We start from the raw sequence: 22,336 nt of genomic DNA, 5'->3' as shown, positions 1-22,336 counted from the left end.
TTCTTGATCACCTATAATATGTCAAATTAGTTAGCTTATCAAAAGGGAAAAATAGAGGACAACTAATCTGTGGATAATAGGTGAAACTCAGAATGAGTGAGAAAGACTGATCTATATGCACAGGGTAGCAAGCCATTCTATCTCACTGAAAAGTGATTAGAAAAAACTCCACTGACTTATAATTGTTAATTGTATATCTAAATTGACTCAGAAATCATATGATACAATCAATGTTCATGGGTTTTATCTTGGATCTGGCTCTTTGGGCATTCACAATTATTTTTGATTCTAAAATTTCTTCAAGATTAGCTAAGGTATGATAGGAGAATGTGCCACAGATGGTACAGCACAGTGGGAAGAGACTACTTTAAGCAATAATTATGACTAAAAGCTGAAAGGACGATATGTTAACTTTGAAAAAACATCATTAAAATATCTCTAAATGAGGGTGAGGGGATACTAAATATTTACTGGGTGGGGATAGAATCATGTTTGTTAATACAACCAAATTTTTAATCAGATTCAGCACATGGTTACCAATTATATTTAAGGTAGGCAGGTTTTTATTAGAAAAATAGGGTAAATCATTCGATCTGAAATTAATTTCAAATCCAATTTTATTAGCTTATGGTGAAAACACAGACTAAATATCTACTCACCCTCTTCGTTTCCTGAAACAATGGAGTACACAATACTCTGATTGACGGCTGCAGCAGAAATTACACCAACCATAGTCCCTCTGGTTGCAAGTTCACTTACTGGAGGGGGTCTGCAAGTGGAGAAGATGAATCATTTTTTAGTCCATTTTGCCATCATAGAATTTTGAATTTAATAATAGAATATGTTAGTTTATGTGTGTGTGTACATATTTGAATAATGATATTTTCTGGTGTTCAAGGAAATACCACATTAAGACTCTTCCCTAACAAATCATGTTCAAAATTATGTAAATTATCTTGGTTAAGAATGTTGTGTCACCTGTATGTTTTAATTTAAGATGAAACATACTGCAACTTTATTATGTGCCATTTCTGTATCTCTATCACTTGTTTCTAAAATACCTTACATACTGAAAACAATTAATGTACACAATTTGTACCTCAACTTCTAAAGTAAAATGTTGCTCTTGTGTTGTTCAAATATATTAGCATGTTTGAGCAAACAGCTTCCAGATATCTCTTTCTCATCGTCTTTTTTGCTCTACTGCAAAGCTTTCACTGTACCAAAAATATTTAAATGGTTAGCATCATAAAATACATGTTTCTTTTGAATTCACTTATCTTGCTTAATTGCAACCATATTATGCCCTCAGTACTATGATATAATTTCAAAAATTGTATTTTCAGCAACATATTATTTCATCCCCAAAATACCCCTTTTGTTTTTATATTGATCACTAACTAGTGTATAATAACTTTATATTCATAAATTAGTGTAAATAATCTCACTTTTATAACTCATAGGTGTTTATATCACCCAGCTCCAATAGATTTAGATAATTATTAAATCAGGGTTTTAACAATATCTCTGAATCTTTTTGTAGTCCAGTCAATCTGTCTAATGAATCTGATTTTCATAAGCATTCAACTCTTTTCTCAAGCTGATAAGATAAATTCTATGCCATTTCTTCCACATGGTCTTTTTCTTCCAATACTTAAAAAACATTAGCCCGCATTTTTATCCCTATCCTCAGTTCTTCTAATCTAGATTATATTGTGCAGTTACATTGTGCCTTCAGTGAAGACTTTTAGGACAAATCCTGAGCTACAAATATAGTTCAAAAAATTAATCACATACAACTATTCATAAACATCTTGTCAAAGTTGCTATGTTCTTTCCTGTAGTCCATATGCTTGACTGTGCTATCTAAATGTAAAGTGGTCTATTTTACATGTGTTCCAGCACCTAATGGTGATCCATATATTCAATGCAATTTCAATAATTATTTCTTGCTAAAGAACAAGGACTCACCTATGTAAGTTTATTAAAAACTATAAAGTATATATGTATGTCTGTATTCATTTACTCCCCTGCATCTTTTCTGCCTTCTTTTATTACAGCATTCAAATTCTGCTTTGGAAAAACACATCTCCTCCATTCTCCATTTAAGTGGTTCTAGTAGGGCTACCCTTCCGTAGGTGTACAGATAGACACATTACCTATCCCTGGACAATGAGGGCACTTTGTTGTTTGTTCATGTGTGGTATATGTCTTATGCAAAACCAGTGAAAGTCTTGCCCAGGAACTTTACTGTAAGTATTATAAAAAAAGGGTGTTTTTTTTGCAAGAATTTTAATGTTTGTACCCTTTGAGAAGGTTCTTTTTGATAACAATACCAACACAAATGAAATGATCAAAGGTTGAAAACAGATCTACATGTTAACTAATACTGTAAATGCTGCTATACTTGAAGCTAAGTAAGTTCATCGTTTCAGTTAATGAAACAATAAATTTTCCTTTGTTTCTCCTTTGTCTAGATTTCTATAACTTCCAATTGAAAGGGTCACAACTAATTTTTAAAAATATTTTTAAATTATAAAAGGAGACATTTGCCTAGACACTTCTCTTTATCTGAGATAGCATAATTACATTCTCTAAGTGATTTATTTGGACACTGTCACAGTGTCATTTCAGTGAAATAAGGGTGTTTTTGGTAACCTTGAACTAAAATGACAGTAGTTCATCATAAAAAGAAAGACACAGAAGTGACACTAAGGTAGCTTTTGATTGACTGCTTTGATTATTAATAGATAAATTTTTGTACAATATTTTAGAGTTAAAGAGACATTAAGACAAGTTGCTGTCACATTATTTAGTGGTTGACTATAGTGATTGTGAAATCAAAAACTCAAAAAGGGTTAAAAGCAGAAAGCTATGGAAACATGATAGTTTCTAAAATGCCCCTCAGTAATCTTCCCCTCCTGTTATGCCTGCCCTTGTGCATCCCTCTCCTCTTGAGTGAGAGCCAGAACATGACTTAAATTTTAAGTTCTGCCAATAAAATATGGCAAAGAAACTGGGCTATTACTTCAGTGATTACATTACATGAGATTATAACTAGCAACATCATACTATCTGTAGTAGAGATAGTGGACTCTATCTCCCTTGCTGGATTTACTGAAGTTAAATGGACATGTGGAACTGTCCATGTAGCAATGTCTGATCAGAATTCAGCAAGGGACTGGGGCCCTCTGTCCAACATCCCACAGGTAACTGAATCCTACCAGCAATTACATGAGCTCTAGTCAAGATTTACTTAGATAAGATTAGTCCAAGCCAATACATTGATTCAATCCTATGTAAGACAGAGAACACAGATAAACAGTTACTAACTTACAGAAACTTCAAGATGATATATGTCTTGTTTTAACTCATTATGTTTGTGAAAATACTATTATGCTGCAATAGATAACTAATACACATGGCTTGAATGTTAAGAGCAATGAATTGTTAACTTGGGACAGATCAAATTGTGTACAACTTAAGTTTAATATAATAAAACATTTTAGTCATACTTTGGGATATTAATCATAAACTGAATTTCTTTTTAGGGAAATAAACTTTGCTTAAATAGTTTACATCTCTATCTTGTTACTACTTGAGATAAGAGCTAAATTTTATACTTTCCATAACTAATTTGTTTCTTGAGCCTTACAAAGTAGAGAAATATGATATATTCAGCTAATCTAACCTCAACTTTAACATTAGAAAAATGACATCTTTTATTTCAAAATTTAAAAATAATATTTTATGCATATTTTTGTACAATCAGGATGGAAATGATTAATACTGGAAAAAGTAACCAGCATGCTTTAAGAAGGAATTTAAATCTTATACATATAATATACACATTTAAAATTCTAATGTTAGTAAATGTTTAAAGCAAATATACTTATAGACAAAATACTTCATTAACCTCTGTCTTGAAACAGCCCTTTTCTTTGAGTACAGTCAAACTTTATTGATTAATTTCAGAAGGAAAGAATTATGGGCAATAAAGGATTCCTCAGAAGGCTTTAAAAAAAAAACCAAATCTTTTCTCTTGCTATTATTCAGAACTTGTAATTCATATACTTGATAATAAACAATGTATTATTATCCCCTTTCCAATTGTTCTGACATACTTCTTTCTTCCAGAATCAAAGCATACTGTAAAACATAATTTTCTCCTGGCTAGGCTTAAATGAACCTCTATGATGCTAAGCATTAGATTACAAATTTCATTCTTTTTTATTTATTGCTAGGAACAATCCATTTTATTTTTGTTCTACACCCTGGAAAGTACCAGTTATGTGATTGGAGTAAATTACATATTACTTTTGGAGCCAAATATAACTTGAATACAGTATGAAGGAATTGGTGTAAATAAGGAGCCATAAAATCAGATGACAAAGACAACCAAAAGATAATAAATTGAATAAAATGAACCTGGCATAAATAAATCGGAAAAGGGGTGGATGTAAGGAATTCGATGCTGCATGCTATATTCAATAGGGCCAACTACTAGGCAATAATATGAGTCCAATGTGATTTTTAAAATGGAAAAAGGAAGTTCATTTTTATGTGAATTCTATGAACTTTCACATTTTGGAATCAAATAGAAAAAAATATTTAAAGTATCATCTGACTCAGTTTGATCAATGACCTGATAATTTATGATTTTTAGAGTAAACTGTCTGGAATGTATTTTCTAGTTATATCATTCTTACTCTGACATAATGTGATCAATCATTCCCCCTCTTCTTTGAGTACAAACTCTATTGATTAATTTCAGAAGTAAATAATTACAGACAATACAGGATTCCTCAGAAGGCTTTAAAAAAAACAAATCTTTTCTCTTGCTATTATTCATAACTTGTAATTCATATACTTGATAATAAACAATGTATTATTATCCCCTTTCCAATTTAACTTTTTAACACCTAATTCAAAACAATAGTTGTTGGTTATCTGAAATTCAAGAATTCTGCTTTTTAAAGCTAGATTTATTTACTGCCAATAGAATTGAGAAAAAGCACTCCTTTGAAAGTTTGAAACAGGGCTCAAAAGCAGAGCTATACTGTTTTACTGATGAATCTTAACTGTCAAGATATCAACTGGATTCCTATTCCCCAGAAAAGGTTTGCTAAGAGCATGCTAAAGAAAATGGTCATATCTTGAACACATATGGACCATGAATGCTGGAGAGACTGATGGTTTCTTATTTTTAAAATGCCTTCAAAAAGGGCCTCCACCAAAACCTCTTTCACAAGGCTTGATTTGAACTGAGTTTGGAGCCCATGTGTCCTGACACATCTCGAGGGCAGCTTTGGCTCCTTTTTATCCCCTAAAGGCAACACTTTGGGCTTTATAGTATAATAAAGCCTAAATAATAGGCTATAAATGACTAATAAAGCCTAAATAATATTTCAATTAAAAAAACTCAGTTATGAAATAGATATTAAGTAAAATTACATTTTATTAGTTCATTAATCTTCACATTTTTCTCACCTCCCCTAAATGTTACATGTGAAACAGCTGCATATTAAATAGACAGACTTTATTTTTTAGAGCAGTTTTAGGTTTCCAGAAAAATTGATCAGAAAGTATAGTGCTCCCATATGTGCCTCCCACACTCAGTTCCCCATTATGAATGTCTTGCCTTCGGGTGGCCCATTTCTTAGAGCTGATGACCAACATGGATGCATAATTATTAACCAAAGTCTATAGTTTATATGATGTTTCATTTTTGTGTTTTGTAGTTCTATGGGTTTAGACCAACGTATGTCATATATACACCACTGCAGTATCATACAGAATAGTTTCAATGACCTAAAGATCATCTTTCCTCACCTGCTCATTCCTCCCTCCCCCTAAGCCCCAGCAACCACTGATCTTTATACTATATGGATACTTTTGTCTATTCCAGACATCATAAAGTTGGAGTTATAGTTTATGTAGTCTTTTTGGATGGGCTTCTCTAGCAAAATGTACTTCAGCTTCCCCTATGTGTTTACATGGCTTGATACATTTTATTGCTCAGTCATATTACATTGCATGGGTGTGCCACAAACAGCTGCATTTTAGTAAGAAGGAAACTGATTAAAATAACTATAAATCTGTTGTTTAGAAATAAACCAGAAAAGTTAACTGCTACAGAATTTGTATGCAAAATATCTACAATATAATTTTCTTATGGATGCATATATAAATGAACTCATATATAGCTGTTCAACATATCAAATTGATTTTTTAAAAGCATAGATTATATAAGTACCTCTTAATGAAATAAGTTTTAGCACATCTGAGTCATCTGAATAATGAGTATAGTAAAGTAACAGAACTTGCAGTTTCCAAATGTTAGACCCAATTTTACAGTATAAATATAGATGAAACAATTATTCTACAATTTAAAATCTACATTTATTTTTGGGTTCAAGAAGTAACAATAAAAGTAAATGTTATATGTGTCACATAAAATCCTAATTATTTTAAATGCTGTGCAGTTTTGGATATAAAATTGTTTGTAAATAGAAGCTATAAAATTTTACTGGGATTCAATCTGGCTCTATTGCTTTCTTTCTACTGAGAGACAAATCTAATTATTTTGACATGTTTGAATTCAATATATTTGCAAATCAGCACCAATTAAGGAACTGTTTTATGTCTACTATGAGGGAACTTAATGAAAAAGTTAAAGAAAAAAAACACCCAGTGGAACTCCTATTATTTGTAACCTTGGAGTAATTGCATCAGGATGATCTCATTTTACATATTTAACCAAGAAAAACAATTTTAAAAAGACATGAATCAGGAGAGAGATGCCAGCCTTCCCAGAATTCTTAGAATAGATTGTAGATAAGAAAATTAATAAAGGATCGAATGGCTAGACACTGATTTTTAGATCTTTTCCAAAGCAAGTCTACTATTGTTAAGAGTTTTTCTTCTATTCAGATCCCTAAGTGATATATCTATCTTGAAGACAAGAAAACTGAAGTCCTGAGTAGGAAACAATTTCTCAGTTTCAGAAAACTCTTTGAAAGCTGAATCTTCAATCTCTCTGTGTGTGTTGCATTTCTTGTTCTCATTAATAGGGTTTATCTAATCTCTCTTAGTCATTATCTGTCAAACTTTAAAACCATAAAAAATAGCTGAGGAAGTTACTAAAATTTTTAGATTTTCTGGATCATATTTAAAGACTCTGATTTAGTAGATCCATAGAGTCAGACCTGGAATAACATTTGTTAAAGGGTCCCCGGTGATTCATGTAACAGTGGTTTGAAATCATATTGTTCGGAATAATGGGCTTCTCTATTTCTGCTGTCTTCCACCAACCTTTAGTTCTTAAGCCTATTGCAATAGACGTCCTTCCAACTGACTAGAATTAAGCTAAGAGCACTCTCCTGTGATTCTACTAGATTCAGGTTTGGATTCTGACTCTCAGACTTACTAGCTGTGTGACCTTGTGAAAATTATTAGCTTCCTTGATCTCATTTCTTTTTCTGTAAAATGGAGATATTGCTTCTGAAAATTGTTGAGTGTAGTACAGGACATAATGTATACAAAAAGCTTTCCTTACACCAAGCAGATAATAAGTACTCAATAAACTATGGCTATTCTTAAGACATTATTTTATAAGCTATATTTTTGGAAGTTTATCTTAAATATTATGATGATATAGTCCCCCGAATGTATCGGAGGGGATACATTCCAAGATCCCCAGCAGATGCCTGAAATTACAAATAGTTCTGAACCTCATATATACTGTGTTCTTTCCTATATATACAGATATGTGATACAGATTAATTTATAAATTAGACACAGTAAGAGATTAACAATAATAACAAAACAGAAAAATTGTAACAATATACTATAGTAAAAGTGTGGTCTTTCTCTCAAAATATCTTGTACAAAATATCAGTACAAGATGAATAAATGCCTATGTGATGAGATGAAGTGAAGTGATGATATGGGCATTGTGACTAGTGTTAGGCTACTATTGACTTTTTGATAATATGTCTGAAGGAGGATCATTTGCTTCCAGACCACAGTTGACCACAGGTGGTTGACCCTGTGGAAAGCTAACCCATGGGGACTACTGTATGTAAGTTTATCTCATAGACAGAGGAACAATTACAAATAAAACTTGAATACTTTTAATAAGTAATTTGGCTAATGCTATGGATTATGTGTTATGGACTCTGATTTTCCCATCTTAATTCTTAATCATACATTAATTTTACATCTGAAAAATGTGATTATATATCTATATAGATAGATAGATATATCACACACATACACACACACACACACACATACACACACACATATATATATATATATAACTATTTTTGCAGCTTTAAATCCACAGACCTTTTTTGGCTTAATTAAAAAACAGCTACAATGGGTGGAATTGGCAGAGGAAGAGATTGGCTCTGAGACTTATAAAAAATAACAAAATCACCTAAAATCCAGTGATTTTATTCATAGAGGTTTAAACAAGCACTAAATAAATATTTATATAAATACATGCCATGTGCCTGAAATCCACTGGGCAATAAAAATATCAAGAGAAGAAAACAAGTGGATTGTGCATTTACAAAGCTTATAGCCTTACAGGCAAACCAGACAGTTGTGTAAACAATTATGGTAAAATGTGGTAAGTACATTAATATCATGTCCCTCATAAATGGTTAGTACTAGACATGGCATTCATTATTTATATTTTTTATTCCCCAAATACCTACAAAATAACTGTGAGTGGAATTGGAGGCTTCATGGATTCGTGGCATGGCTAGACCAGGTATATTCATTTACAGATGATTGATTTACTCATTAAAAATAGGCTATGATGTAGGTGTTCATATACTTAGTAATGATATCTGAGAAAATAGTTTTGGTTTGGCTCATTTACTATATAGGGTGGTTCATGGCTCCTTTCTCCTTTACAGATGAATTTGTACATTTGGACTTTTTGAAGGGCATGACAGTAAACTTTTGAAACAGAATTTTTAATGTTTTTTTTCTACTGATTAGATTCTATACTTTTAGGTATGAATAGTCATATAAAGTTGAGAAATCACCATAGAATCTTGAAATATATTAGTGTAGCCATACAAATAACAACAAAAAAGAGAAAAATAGATACTTAGAGCATTTGAGATTTCCATTCAATTTAACGTTAACTGTTGAATGAATGTACTACCTCAAAAATAGCATAATAAAAAATAGACATTCGAGGTCTGCCAGGTTTTTTAGGAAGAGATAAATCCTTTTTTCATTAAATATTATTGATACCATAGAAAGATAGTAAACATTTACAGTCATGCTATCCAGAGAGGAGAACATATAGTCAGTATTCAATACCTTAAGTTAGATAAATTCATCACTATTTAAAAAGTGGGGGTGCTTTACTTTCATTAAATTTTTGCTAAAGAAGTTATAATAAATATATTATCTAGATTTAGTATTTATGATCAAAAGAACTATAAACAAAAATTCTTCCCCCCTGTACATAGTTTGATTTTTAAGCCAAAGGCAATGAAGCAATAAAAAGGAAAAAATATTTTAAATATTGAAATACTTGAAGCATAATTAAAATAAGGAAGTTATCATAAGAAATGTATCTGTCCCTAGATTTAACTGATTTTTAAATATCTTTTTTATTTGCCTTTTAAAAACGTGATCGAAACCATCAACAAAATGAAATGGCAGCCTATGGAATGGGGGAAATATGTGCAAGTCATTTTTCTGATAAGGTTAATATCCAAAATACATAAAGAACTTACATAACTCAATAGCAACAAAACAAAACAAAACAAAAAAACTCTGATTAAAAATGGGCAGAAGAACTGAAATGACATTTTCTCAAAGAAGACATATAAATGGCCAACCGGAACATGAAAAATTCTGTGACATCATTAAGCATTCAAGAAATGCAAATCATAACAATGAGATATCTCCTCGTACCTGTTAGAATGGTTATCACCAAAAAGACAAGAGATAATAAGTAACAGAAAGGATTTGGAGGATGCGATGGAATTCTCGGATAAAACTTTAAGAGATCCTAATAGCAGAAGTGTGTTTTGTTTGTGTTTATGCTAAGAGTGTGTTTGCTTTTATCTATTTTTGCACATGGGAGGAGTGAATACTTGTGTATTGACCAAGACCTGCTTAAAGTTCTCCTCACCCTGACTACACTTTAGACAGGCTTCTTCCTGACTCTAGGAAGAGGGTCCCTGACCTCTCTTTTTTTAGTATATTTACTTTGAAAAACTTGCAATTGTAAGTTCTTTCTCTTCCCCTTGGAGATGAAATTTAAAATCCTCTTAAAAGATTTTGCCAATTTTACAACCCACGAATTTACAACCCAGGTCTGTCTCAGTGACCTGGGAGCCATGCCTTTGAAATGTACTTTTCAAGGGAAATGTAGCCCCTACCTCTGGTTTCTGTGGAAAGGTAGGATCCTAACTTTGATAGGCATCTGACTCCAAATTGTCAAATCTCAGTCATGAAGACAGGAGAAAGTTAACCTTCCTTTGGTAGGGCCAGTTGGCAAACAGTGGTGGCCCATGACTCCCACACCCCCGCTCTTAACCACTCTCCAGACCTTCATTTCAGCAAATTTCAGCAGAGTTCAGACTGAGTTCTGGCCTCACATACTCTACATAGCCTTGAATGAATTCTTGCCTGTTTAAACTTGTCCAGTACATTTTTTGCCTTGACAGTAGCATAACTGAGCCCAGGTACGACCAACCAACCCACAGAATCATGAGAAGTAGTAAATGATTTTTGTTTTAAGCCATTACATTTAGAAGGAGAGTTATGCAGCAATAGATACACAAAGGACAAATCTTCATTGAATAAAATTCTGGTCACAAATACCAATCCAGTAGTCACCAAGCATTTATAGGATACCTGTTATGAGCAAAGTACTGTATTTAGAGGTACCAATGATTATGATTCAGTTTACCTGTGACAGTCTCTGTTCATGTCCATTGTCCTAAATTAATAGAGAGCCTTCCTTTGCTCTCAAAAGTGCCCTGCTTTGGACAATAAGTTATATGCTATCAACTACTTCAGACACTATGTGGATATAGTAAAGCAGAAAATGTAGCTCTCTCACTTAAAAATACACACTCTATTAATGAGACAAAGTATATACATAACCAGAAGTTTAGTTCTTTCTGCTTTGAATTCTACATCATTTAGCATTATACACTATATTGTAATTCCTTCTTTCCCTTTTTTACAATTGCTTGATATGGCTTTTCCTATCACTCTATTTGCATGTATATGTGTATGTGTGAGAGAGAGACTTAAATATGCTGTTTAATGACATACATACCTGTGTGAGAAGTTTACCAGACATAGCATGCAGTATTAGAAGAGGATGGAGTAAATGGCACAGCTATTAAACTCCAGAAGAGTTTGGAATGAATTTCACCATCATAAATTGGTGATAAAAGTGTCATGATTACAAATCAACATTTAAATTGTGTAAAAATCTATTTTCCATGCAGAATGTGTAAGCACAGAGTGATCTTGCATGAAGAGACTCTGCTTATATCACTTGTTTAACATCATTCAAATGTCCCCAAATTTCTCTGTGATATGAAGTCTTTAACATGGCTCCTAATCCCTTCACAGTCTGACTCTACTTCTCTCCTCAGGCTCACGGCAGCCCCTCTCTCCTGGAGATCCCTGTGCTCTCTATTGGACTTTGAACTCATAAAGCACTCTACAGGTTTCCTCCCCTTGGGCTTTTATGCATTCTTCTCTCTCTTCCTAGCACAATCTTCCACTGAGTAATTCTTCAGATCATTCTTGGGGTTTCCACTTTGACAAGGCCTTGTCTGGGAGACTGTCTTACAGGTCTCACCTATTTCCTTTACCACTATTCCTACTCTACGACAAAATGTCATTGTTGTTTCCTTGAAATACTATAGTTGTCTTTTGTCTAACCCATCCTCAACTCAACTCAATGTCCACACTGACTCCTTTCCCATCTGACTTCCACAGAGTGGTCAATCATCTTTTTAAGTTCATATCTATTCAGGTCACCATCCCTCCGTGCTTCCTCAGCCCACTATATGCTAACCATGGTTCGATGGTTTCCCAGTGTGCACAAGTTATGACTCAAATCTTTAATATGCCCCACATTTCTGCTTCACCTTATAGACCTTTTTCCTCATTCTTTTTTCTTCAATAATATTAACCTTCTTTAAATTCTTGGAATATGTGTTCCTCTTTCCAACGTAGGCCATTTTATGCACCAGTTTCCTCCCAATTCCTGAGCCAATCTCTTCACCTACAAGGCTGATTTCTACTTATTCACATATTGACTCCCGCAGCTTCCTAAGAACTCATCTTTGGTATCTCCCATTGCTGCTGCTGCGTGCTTTGCTATGTTTCCATAAAACCATGTTCTTTTCTTCAATATCACCTAGCAGTTTTAATTATAAACTGATCCCTATGCAAATATTTTTCCCAAAGAAATATGATTCCTATGAGCATTTTTTCCCCCAAAGAGCTGAGTTCTTCATCATTGGGTGCACTTAGGCAGAATGTGGGTAACTGTTGAAGGATATCTAAATGATCTTGGTGACTAAGGGCTTTCTCCCAAAGGTAAAATTGTGGGACTATGATAGTTCATGTTAGTTCTGCCTTTCATTTCCCCAGTAAAAGATCAGGTTTTTCTTCTTTTTACTAAGAGAATTTGTGCAATTTTGTATATTGCATATTTATGTATTCCTGAGGACAGTTATTCTACATTTCATTTATTTATGTTTAAAATTGTTTGCATATTTGTGTATTTGTATGTTCACGTGTGCACACACAAAGGATCACATTGTAAAAGGCATGTCTTATTATGGAACACATCCAATAAAATCTTGAATCCACTGCAGTAAAGAAGAGTTTTAAAAGGACATCAGTTTCTGCAGATGAGGAAAAGGCAGTTTGCATGAAGAACCCAAAGGAAGAGCCAGGTCACAAGAGAACAGGCAGCTGGCGTGGGTGCGGATCCTGCCTCATGCTCCAGGGACCACGGGCTGGCTGAAACTCCACTGCTCCACTTGCCTCCCCATGGTATGCACCTCAGGCCCCGGTCTCATTGTTATCCTGTACCTTTCCATATTTATTTGGCCACACTTGTTTTTACATGGTCCAATAGTAGATGAGACAGATCCTTCTCTCATGTTTCTTTTTTTCAAGCTGGTTATATATGTGGTCTTACTTAACTGAAAAGTCTATTGCTTTTACATGTGACAAATAACCTCACTCAGTGTAAGGCTCTGTTTTGTGTTGCTCAATAACAATGATCATTTGATTAGTTTCTGCCTGCTCCAAAGATGATAAGATCTCTGAGGGTAGGAACCAAGTATATTTTGTTGGGCATTATTACTTCCAGTGCGTTGTATGTGCTTGATAAGTATTCATTGGCAGGATGAAGTAAGGAACGAATGCCATTTGGATACAGCCTTCATTTTATCTCGTGGATAACTCTTTTCAGTGTTTGTCTTGCAAGCTTTAGAGAGGCCATGTTTACCTACTAACTGTATTATTGCATACATTGTTCATAGACTTGTGCTTAGATAAAAAAAATTTTTGTTGAATAAATTAGTGGACAGAGATACTAGATGAATTAGAAAAATTCAGTGAGAGGTCATTTTTTTCCCCTTTGTCTATTTCATCCTACCTCAACTGAAATCATTTTAGTAGGGTCATAAAAAGACAGGAAAGGTTATCTTCAGGTAAAGTCAGCTTTCATATTGAGCAATAAATCTAAAGTAAAATAGAAAACAACCTTAGCAAAAAAGTAAGGCTCTCTGCATGTGGGTTTTTTATATATTAGTAGTTTTCAGTTAGCCTTTTTGCCATATGGGAACTTTTGTAAATAGATAAGTAAAATGCAGTAGCAGTGAGATAGAAATAAGCTTCACAAACATTTCTTAAGTGGCTTGTCCTGGCTATGTTCACCCTAAACATTAGGAACGTGACTCTAATGTATGGGAATTATGTCTGTATGACAATAGTTGAAGGAACTAATTTGTTTATGAAGATGATTAGAAGATGATATCAAGAATAACAAAACATATTTGGTAATGAGAACCATACATCTTTAACCATCACATATGTATTCATGGTATTATTAAACAACATTCAAATTGAGAAATCCATTCTCCATTGTAAGTAGAGTGATATTTCCCTTGCTTTTTTTTTTAATCAAGAAACTGATGTTGATCCATTAACCAAAGAGGACAGAGAAATGGATTTGTAACACTTATGTTTGCTTAACATCTTTTTTTCCTTCTGTATATCCAAATTTGCTGTTCAGCAATTACTTCCCACTTCTCTTATTTTGGTAATATGGTATATTTGTGTCTTTCTTCTAATCACAGAAGTAAAATGCTTTTTATTTCATCACCTGAGGTAGCCACAAGACTCAGACAATTAGGTTTGCTTCTCTCCTTTCTGAGTTTAAACTTTAGAACAAGGACTATATTTTAAAAACCCTTGCAGGGTCAACACTTTGTATAAGCCTTTTCAATAATAATATTACGACTATTTCTTAGTCATGTTCTCTGTACTAGGTACTTCACAAAGCTCTTTCTCTCATAAAGTATTGACTCTCTAGGGTACCTGGCCTCAGAGAGCTTTAGTAACTCACCCAAGTTCAACCAATAGTTGGTAAGTGGTATAGCTAGGATTCAAACTTGTGGTTTTATTGTATTATTTTGCCTCAGAAAAAGTTTGCATTAACTATTAATAAAATCAAAGTAATGTATGCTTTTATATGTTGTCCTTGAACTAAAATTTCATAGATAAAATGCAATGAAAGAACGGAATCTATCATAACACTCTGAATGGAAAAACTTTTTAAATTCTAAACAGTGGATTTAAAATGAACTGCTCAAACTTGAGTCCTTTGTTGCTGGAAGACTTGTTTCACTCTGCTCTATGAGCAAATGTCACACTATACTTAACCTTGAAGATGTGAAAGAGAAATTAAATTCCATGTGGATACAGAGGCAGCCTGTGAAAGCTGTAATGAAGGATTGTTACAGTCACCTTTCAATAGTTAAAAGAAACAATATGTATTATCTTTGAGGCAAGATTTTAGTAGGGTCATAAAAAGACAGGAAAGGTTATCTTCAGGTAAAGTCAGCTTTCATATTGGGCAATAAATCTAAAGTAAAATAGAAAACAACCTTAGCAAAAAAGTAAGACTCTGCATGTGGGTTTATTATATATTAATAGTTTTCAGTTAACCTTTTTCATTATATGAACTGAACATCAATAGTTTTGCTTAAACTATTGTACTTACTGATTAAAAATATTTTCTGAAAATCCTCAACTCTAAACTTATGTGGTTTATATAAGAATGATGGCCATGTTCCTCAAGGTAAGGTAATTTTAATTCTCCTGAGTGATGAGCTGTTAACTAGAACTTCTCACTCACTCTTTCTGTGGCCATTGTGATAACATTGTTTTCATTTCTCATAGTACGTAAAATGGATTTCTGGATTTTAAATATGCTTTTTCTCTGTATATATCAGGAGGTGGACTGTTAATCCTTTGTAGTTCTTTGTAAAATCTACACTATTTTTATTCACTATAAAGCCACTTGAAAAACTTATTTTAAATATAGATTGTATAAAATTTTTCCATTGTTATTTGTTTCAAGGTTAATTTACATTGATCAGAAAAGTATCAAATTTTTATTTTAATAGGGAAGCTGAAAAGATTATCTTCTTCATTCAAAGGTATTTGAATTTTAAAAGATACCAAGATATTTCTATATATAGTATTCTTATTATGGATTTGATATATTAAATTTGAATGATACTATAACTTGAAAATGACTCACAATACTTTTCTAAGAGTTAGAAAAATATCAACTTATTTTAGAGGTTAATAAAAATACTTTATGAACATTTGCTCCTTCTCTTTTCTGTACACACAGATATAAATCTTAAAATTACATTTTAAAATACATGAAACCTTAAAAATGAATATAAATGTGGCATTTTATCATGCAAAGTTTAATAATCAATTTTGATACACTTCCATTTTAAATATATACTAAAGTATGTCTATATCGATAGGATATATGTTTGGAAAATTTGTAAATTACCTTTGTAAAATTCTTGATAAATTGTGTAAGATACTGCATTTCCCACCACAAATCAATATTCACATTTAGGCTCTATGATCTATTCCAGACGTGTTGACCTTTCCATGATATTTACCTCTAAAACTGATGACAAGTGAATCCCAGTGTGTTTAAGTCTTAGTCCAGCATCCTGAGATAAAGGTCAAATGTCATTTTTCTGAATGCTAACTCACTTGACCTACAGGAGTCAATCTACTTTTAAGTAATATTATGTGTTTGAACTGTGATTAGGATTTTGATATTTAGGTCTGGATTAAATGAAAAATACATAAAGTGTATTTTCTAACTATGACAGAATAACTATTTTCCATAAGATTCAAGTAGATAACTGACTGAAAACCTTTTGTCAGATATGGACATGTGGTGGCAATGAGACGGTGCCTCACACATCTCCAAGGAGGAAGCACACTTGATCAAGGTCCTGACTGCAGTGCTCTGAAGTCTATTGCTATGTTTATAAAGGTCATGCTTCCTAGAGGCTGCTTGCAGATAATGACTGAGAAAAAGCAGAGATGCTAAGGCAGGTCCCTTCCTGGGAGACTCTGGACTTCTCTGACATATGACTCTGTTTTGAGGATCCGTGGCTCCTCATGCATTACTAAAATGACACAGTAGTCTGTTCAATGACTCAGTAGGCCAGGATGTTTCTGTACAAACTCCTCTCTTTCTTCTTCGCTTAGATTCAGACTGTATGTTCTTTGAAGGTTCTTGGCTTAAACCTGCTTCCTCCTCATTTCTCTCACACAAGTATTGTCCCAAAGAATACTTGCTTGTTAAATCTCATCTTGATGTCTAACTGTTAGAGGATGGACATGAACTAATACAGGACATTAAGGGGACTAAAATTGAAAACGAGAATTAGTATTTTGAAAGATGTAAATTAAATACAAAATATTTATGAACATTTAGAAAATCAGTTCTAGGGAAATAAAGATAGGGAATTTATAAGATATGAATATAAAATTTAAATGTATATTAAAGTAAGTATTAATATTATGATGCTATGTCAAAATGAAATAAATTGAATAGGTTGAATACATGTTAATTAATGTGGAGACTATTTTAAACTTTGATGGTTATAGTTAACTGTTATTTAAATATTATAACAATGTAGAAGAGTTTGTCAAATGTAGAATGCATTAAACTAGTATGAAAAACTGGAATTAACATTGTTTCAGGTCAGCAACTACACAGTTACTATCACTCTTTTTTCTACATTAATGGCAGACATTACCAGGTATGCAGAGTTCTCTTTCCCAATAAGCATAATTCTTGTCAAGATAACATGATAATAAATGATAGGAGAGGGTTATTTGTCACATTTGTTTTAAGTAAGGAGTGTAGCTCAGTTTTAATTGAAGGGTAGCAGAATATACTACCCCAAAATAAGACTAGGAGTTCAGGACATGCACCGCAAAGTATGCTCCTTTGGTATATTGATTATTTTGTGCAGTAGCTACTTAAAAAACAATTGCAGGGAGAGGCTTTCTCTGAACTTCCCTTATCTACCTAAACACAGATCCTCCAAAAGGAACTCAGTTGTCACAGATCCTCTCCCAAGGGTTTCATCAACCAGCAAAAGTTGACTCTTCTCACAGGAAAGGAGATGAGAAGCCAAACTTTGTCACAAACCGTCATACCTCCTATCTCTTCTTCTAAGGGCTCAGTCATCTCTCCTACAAATTATTTACTCTCTCCCTAAAAGACCTACATCAGCACTCCTCTTTCCTTATTAAGATGGTATCTATTCCTGATTCTAAGCAGTTCCTTTGAGTTACTCATTTTTCCTCTATCACCCATGTATATATACTAATAAACTTCTGTTTGCTTTTCTCTTATTAATTTGTCTTTTATTACCAGGGTCTCAGCTAAGAACTTGGAAGGTTCCAGGGAGAATTACTTTTCTTCCCCAAACATTGTACTACCACTTAAAAGGGGAAGTGAATGCTAAATTTGATACAGATTTAGAGAAAAATTCATAGAAAATAATTTAAAAGAATAAATATAGTAATAATAAACTCAGCATAAGGAATAACTTCTTAACATCCACAGCTATCCAAAAATTGAAGGGTGCGTTTCCCACAGTGGTTAAGTTTTTAAAAAAAGCCTAGTCAATTTTGTGGCAAGGATATTAGAGGAATCAAGTATTAAATTATCAGGCAGACTAAAAGATCTCTATGGTTTGCTTCATCCATTACATGGTGTAACTTCAAAAACATAATTTTTATGAGTAAGATTAACGATTAACCTATTTTTCCCTACTTCTGATGAAAATCAAACTGTGAAAAATGGTTTAAATTAAGATATGAGATTGCATATGGATACAGAGAAACTTTAATGGCCAGAATGGTAATAACTAAAAATCTATAGTTATTTTTGTGAGCCTAATTTATTTTTAAAAAAGGAAGACAGATGGAGATGATTTTGATAAGGGAGGGGTGTTTCAACAACAAAGGATTAAGAAATGCCATTAACTCTTGTAAGAAATCTGTTTCAAGGAAAGGGAAGAGAGGAAGAATAGTGAATTGTGATTAGGGGAATGCAAACTCTAAGACACTGATATTACTGATTTTTTTTTTTTGTGTGTGTATGAAAACGAGAACCTGCAAGAACCATACAAAAGAGGAATGATGCATAAAAATGGGAATTTCTTAAAATTTTGAAAATTGTGGTTGTATGCTCTAAATAATATGAATGTTTACAATTGTAGAAATGAATGTTATACAATCTGAAGAGTTACATACTTCTCAAAAGTTTTAAGAAGAACTCATATGTTTTCTGGAAAATGTAGATGTTCATGTAATGACAAATAGATGGAGCAAGTGATATTTTGAGCCTCCATTTACCCTAATTAAATGAGGCAAGGAAAGATTGGTTTGAGGAGGTCATGAAATTAACATAATGAATCTGTTTCAAGTATTGCAGCCACCATAAGGACCAAAGAGAATCAAGTGCATATTTACTTTAAGAATTACAAATTGGGTCATTATAAAAGTAAACATATCTGTATGGTGCATAATTGCTTTCCCATTATGGGATTCCTCCTAAGCTTAAAAATTACTTGAAGCCAGCCCATCAAGAAACAACATAAGTTCTCATGATTTGAGAAAAGGCAAAATCAAATCTTTTCCCAACACATATATAATAACCCAACATTATAAATTATAAACAAGAAAATAATATGAGAAATTTCTCTTCAAATTTTGACAAGCTATATCATTTCACTCAATATAGGGTGGTCTTTGTAAATTCCTTGAATAATTTTATAAGCTTCATTATTTCATTTTCAAAGAACCGTTGGCAGAAAGTAAGGATGTTTTAGATATGAAAAAGAAACAAAAGCATAATAGGATTAAGTATGTGGAAGGCGGATTTGGCTATTTGTTATATTGCTAATTTTGTTATATTGCTAATTTAGCTATAGATGGTTAACCTACTAATTATGTCATAAAAAACTTAGCTGGCAATCTAGTAGGTTTTTCCTTTAGAAAATGTTGAAGTATTTACTCTGATATTTATTATTTGTCGGTTGCTGTTTGTACTTTTTTTATTTTAGAAAAGATAATGATAGGTCTATTATATTCCAGTAACCAAGCAAATACCAATACCTCAACATCTGCATGCTTTTAACTCTATAAAAAGAATAATGGGGGGCGGAGCCAGGATGGCGGCATGAGTAGAGCAGTGGAAATCTCCTCCCAAAACCACATATATGTATGAAAATATAACAAAGACAACTCTTCCTAAAATAGAGACCAGAGGACACAGGACAACATCCAGACCACATCCACACCTGTGAGAACCCAGCGCCTCGCGAAGGGGGTAAGATACAAGCCCTGGCTTGGCGGGACCCGAGTGCCCCCCACCTCCCGGCTCTCGGTGGCAGGAGATTTGAGCGGGTGCCTGAGGCCCACGCTGGAGAACAAAGAAACAGGAGCGTTTTTTTTTTTTTTTTTTTGGCGAGTGCTTTTTGGAAGCCTTAAAGGGACAGGGACCCCAATACTAGGGAACCAGGGCAGCAAGACCGGTGAGTGGGTGGCTGAGACCGGCGCCTGAGGACAAAGAAAATCGCACGTTATTCCCTTTATTTTTTTTTTAATTATTAATTTAATTTTTTTTTCTCTTTCATTGTTGCTGTTGTTGTTGTGGTTTGGAGAGTGCTTTTTGGAAGTCTTAAAGGGGCAGGACAGGACACTTAGACCAGAGGCAGGGAATTTGGGGATCTCTGGGCACTTTAACCCCCTGGGCAACAGGGAGCACAGAGGCCCCTTACGGAGATAAATAGCCTCCAGGCCTCTCCCCCTCCAACAGGGCTCCACCACTTTGGAGGAGCAGCCCCAGCCAGGCCACGCCCACAGCAACAGCGGAGATAAACTCCATAGCAAACGGGCAGGTAGCTGAAGCCGTGTCTGCGCACAGCTGCCAAGCATAAGCCACTAGACGTCGCTATTCTCCCAGGAGAGGAAGGCCACAAACCAACAAGAAGGGAAGCTCTTCCAGCAGTCACTCGTACAAGCTCTGCAAAATATCTCTATCACCATGAAAAGGCAAAAAACTACAGGCAGACAAAGATCACAGAGACAACACCTGAGAAGAAGACAGACCTAACCAGTCCTCCTGAAAAAGAATTCAAAATAAAAATCATGAACATGCTGACAGAGATGCAGAGAAAAATGCAAGAGCAATGGGATGAGATGCAGAGAAAAATGTAAGAGCAATGGGATGAAGTCCGGAGGGAGATCACAGATGTCAGGAAGGAGATCACAGAAGTGAAACAATCCCTGGAAGGATTTACAAGCAGAATGGATAAGATGCAAGAGGCCATTGAAGGAATAAAAGCCAGAGAACAGGAACGTATAGAAGCTGACATAGAGAGAGATAAAAGGATCTCCAGGAATGAAACAACACTAAGAGAACTATGTGACCAATACAAAAGGAATAATATTCATATTATAGGGGTACCAGAAGAAGAAGAAAGAGGAAAAGGGATAGAAAGTCTCTTTGAAGAAATAATTGCTGAAAACTTCCCCAAACTGGGGGAGGAAATAATCAAACAGACCATGGAATTACACAGAACCCCCAAGAGAAAGGATCCAAGGAGGACAACACCAAGACACATAGTAATTAAAATGGCAAGAATCAAGGACAAGGAAAGAGTTTTAAAGGCAGCTAGAGAGAAAAAGGTCACCTATAAAGGAAAACCTATCAGGCTATCATCAGACTTCTCGACAGAAACCTTACAGGCCAGAAGAGAATGGCATGATATACTTAATGCAATGAAACAGAAGGGCCTTGAACCAAGGATACTGTATCCAGCATGACTATCATTTAAATATGATGGCGGGATTAAACAATTCCCAGACAAGCAAAAGCTGAGGGAATTTGCTTCCCACAAACCACCTATACAGGGCATCCTACAGGTACTGCTCTAGATGGGAGCACTCCTAAAAAGAGCACAGAACAAAACACACAACATATGAAGAATGGAGGAGGAGGAATAAGAAGGGAGAGAGGAAAAGAATCTCCAGACAGTGTATATAACAGCTCAATAAGCGAGCTAAGTTAGGCAGTAAGATACTAAAGAAGCTAACCTTGAACCTTTGGTAACCACGAATCTAAAGCCTGCAATGGAAATAAGTACATATCTCTCAATAGTCACCCTAAATGTAAATGGACTGAATGCACCAATCAAAAGACACAGAGTAATAGAATGGATAAAAAAGCAAGACCCATCTATATGTTGCTTACAAGAAACTCACCTCAAACCCAAAGATAAGCACAGACTAAAAGTCAAGGGATGGAAAAACATATTTCAGGCAAACAACAGTGAGAAGAAAGCAGGGGTTGCAGTACTAATATCAGACAAAATAGACTTCAAAACAAAGAAAGTAACAAGAGATAAAGAAGGACACTACATAATGATAAAGGGCTCAGTCCAACAAGAGGATATAACCATTCTAAATATATATGCACCCAACACAGGAGCACCAGCATTTGTGAAACAAATACTAACAGAACTAAAGAGGGAAATAGACTGCAATGCATTCATCTTAGGAGACTTCAACACACCACTCACCCCAAAGGCACTGAACAACACACTAGAACAGATGGACCTAATAGACATCTATAGAACTCTATATCCAAAAGCAACAGGATATACATTCTTCTCAAGTGCACATG

At 34.0% G+C, this 22,336-nt stretch overlaps 1 protein-coding gene across 4 annotated transcripts in view; it reads right to left on the bottom strand.

Moving 5' to 3' along the window:
- The window catches only part of PCDH15 (protocadherin related 15), a 1,663,341-nt gene that overhangs the window by 132,252 nt on the left and 1,508,753 nt on the right, over nt 1-22,336 (bottom strand). For all 4 annotated transcript variants that reach the window (XM_073241042.1, XM_073241040.1, XM_073241039.1 and 1 more), the window contains one exon: nt 660-769. In XM_073241042.1, coding sequence (XP_073097143.1) covers nt 660-769 — 110 coding nt within the window. The remainder of the gene's footprint in view (nt 1-659; nt 770-22,336) is intronic.

This window comes from Manis javanica, chromosome 7 (assembly GCF_040802235.1).
Source record: "Manis javanica isolate MJ-LG chromosome 7, MJ_LKY, whole genome shotgun sequence".
In the NCBI taxonomy this organism is placed as follows: domain Eukaryota; kingdom Metazoa; phylum Chordata; class Mammalia; order Pholidota; family Manidae; genus Manis; species Manis javanica.
This window is presented reverse-complemented; position numbering and strand designations above follow the sequence as displayed.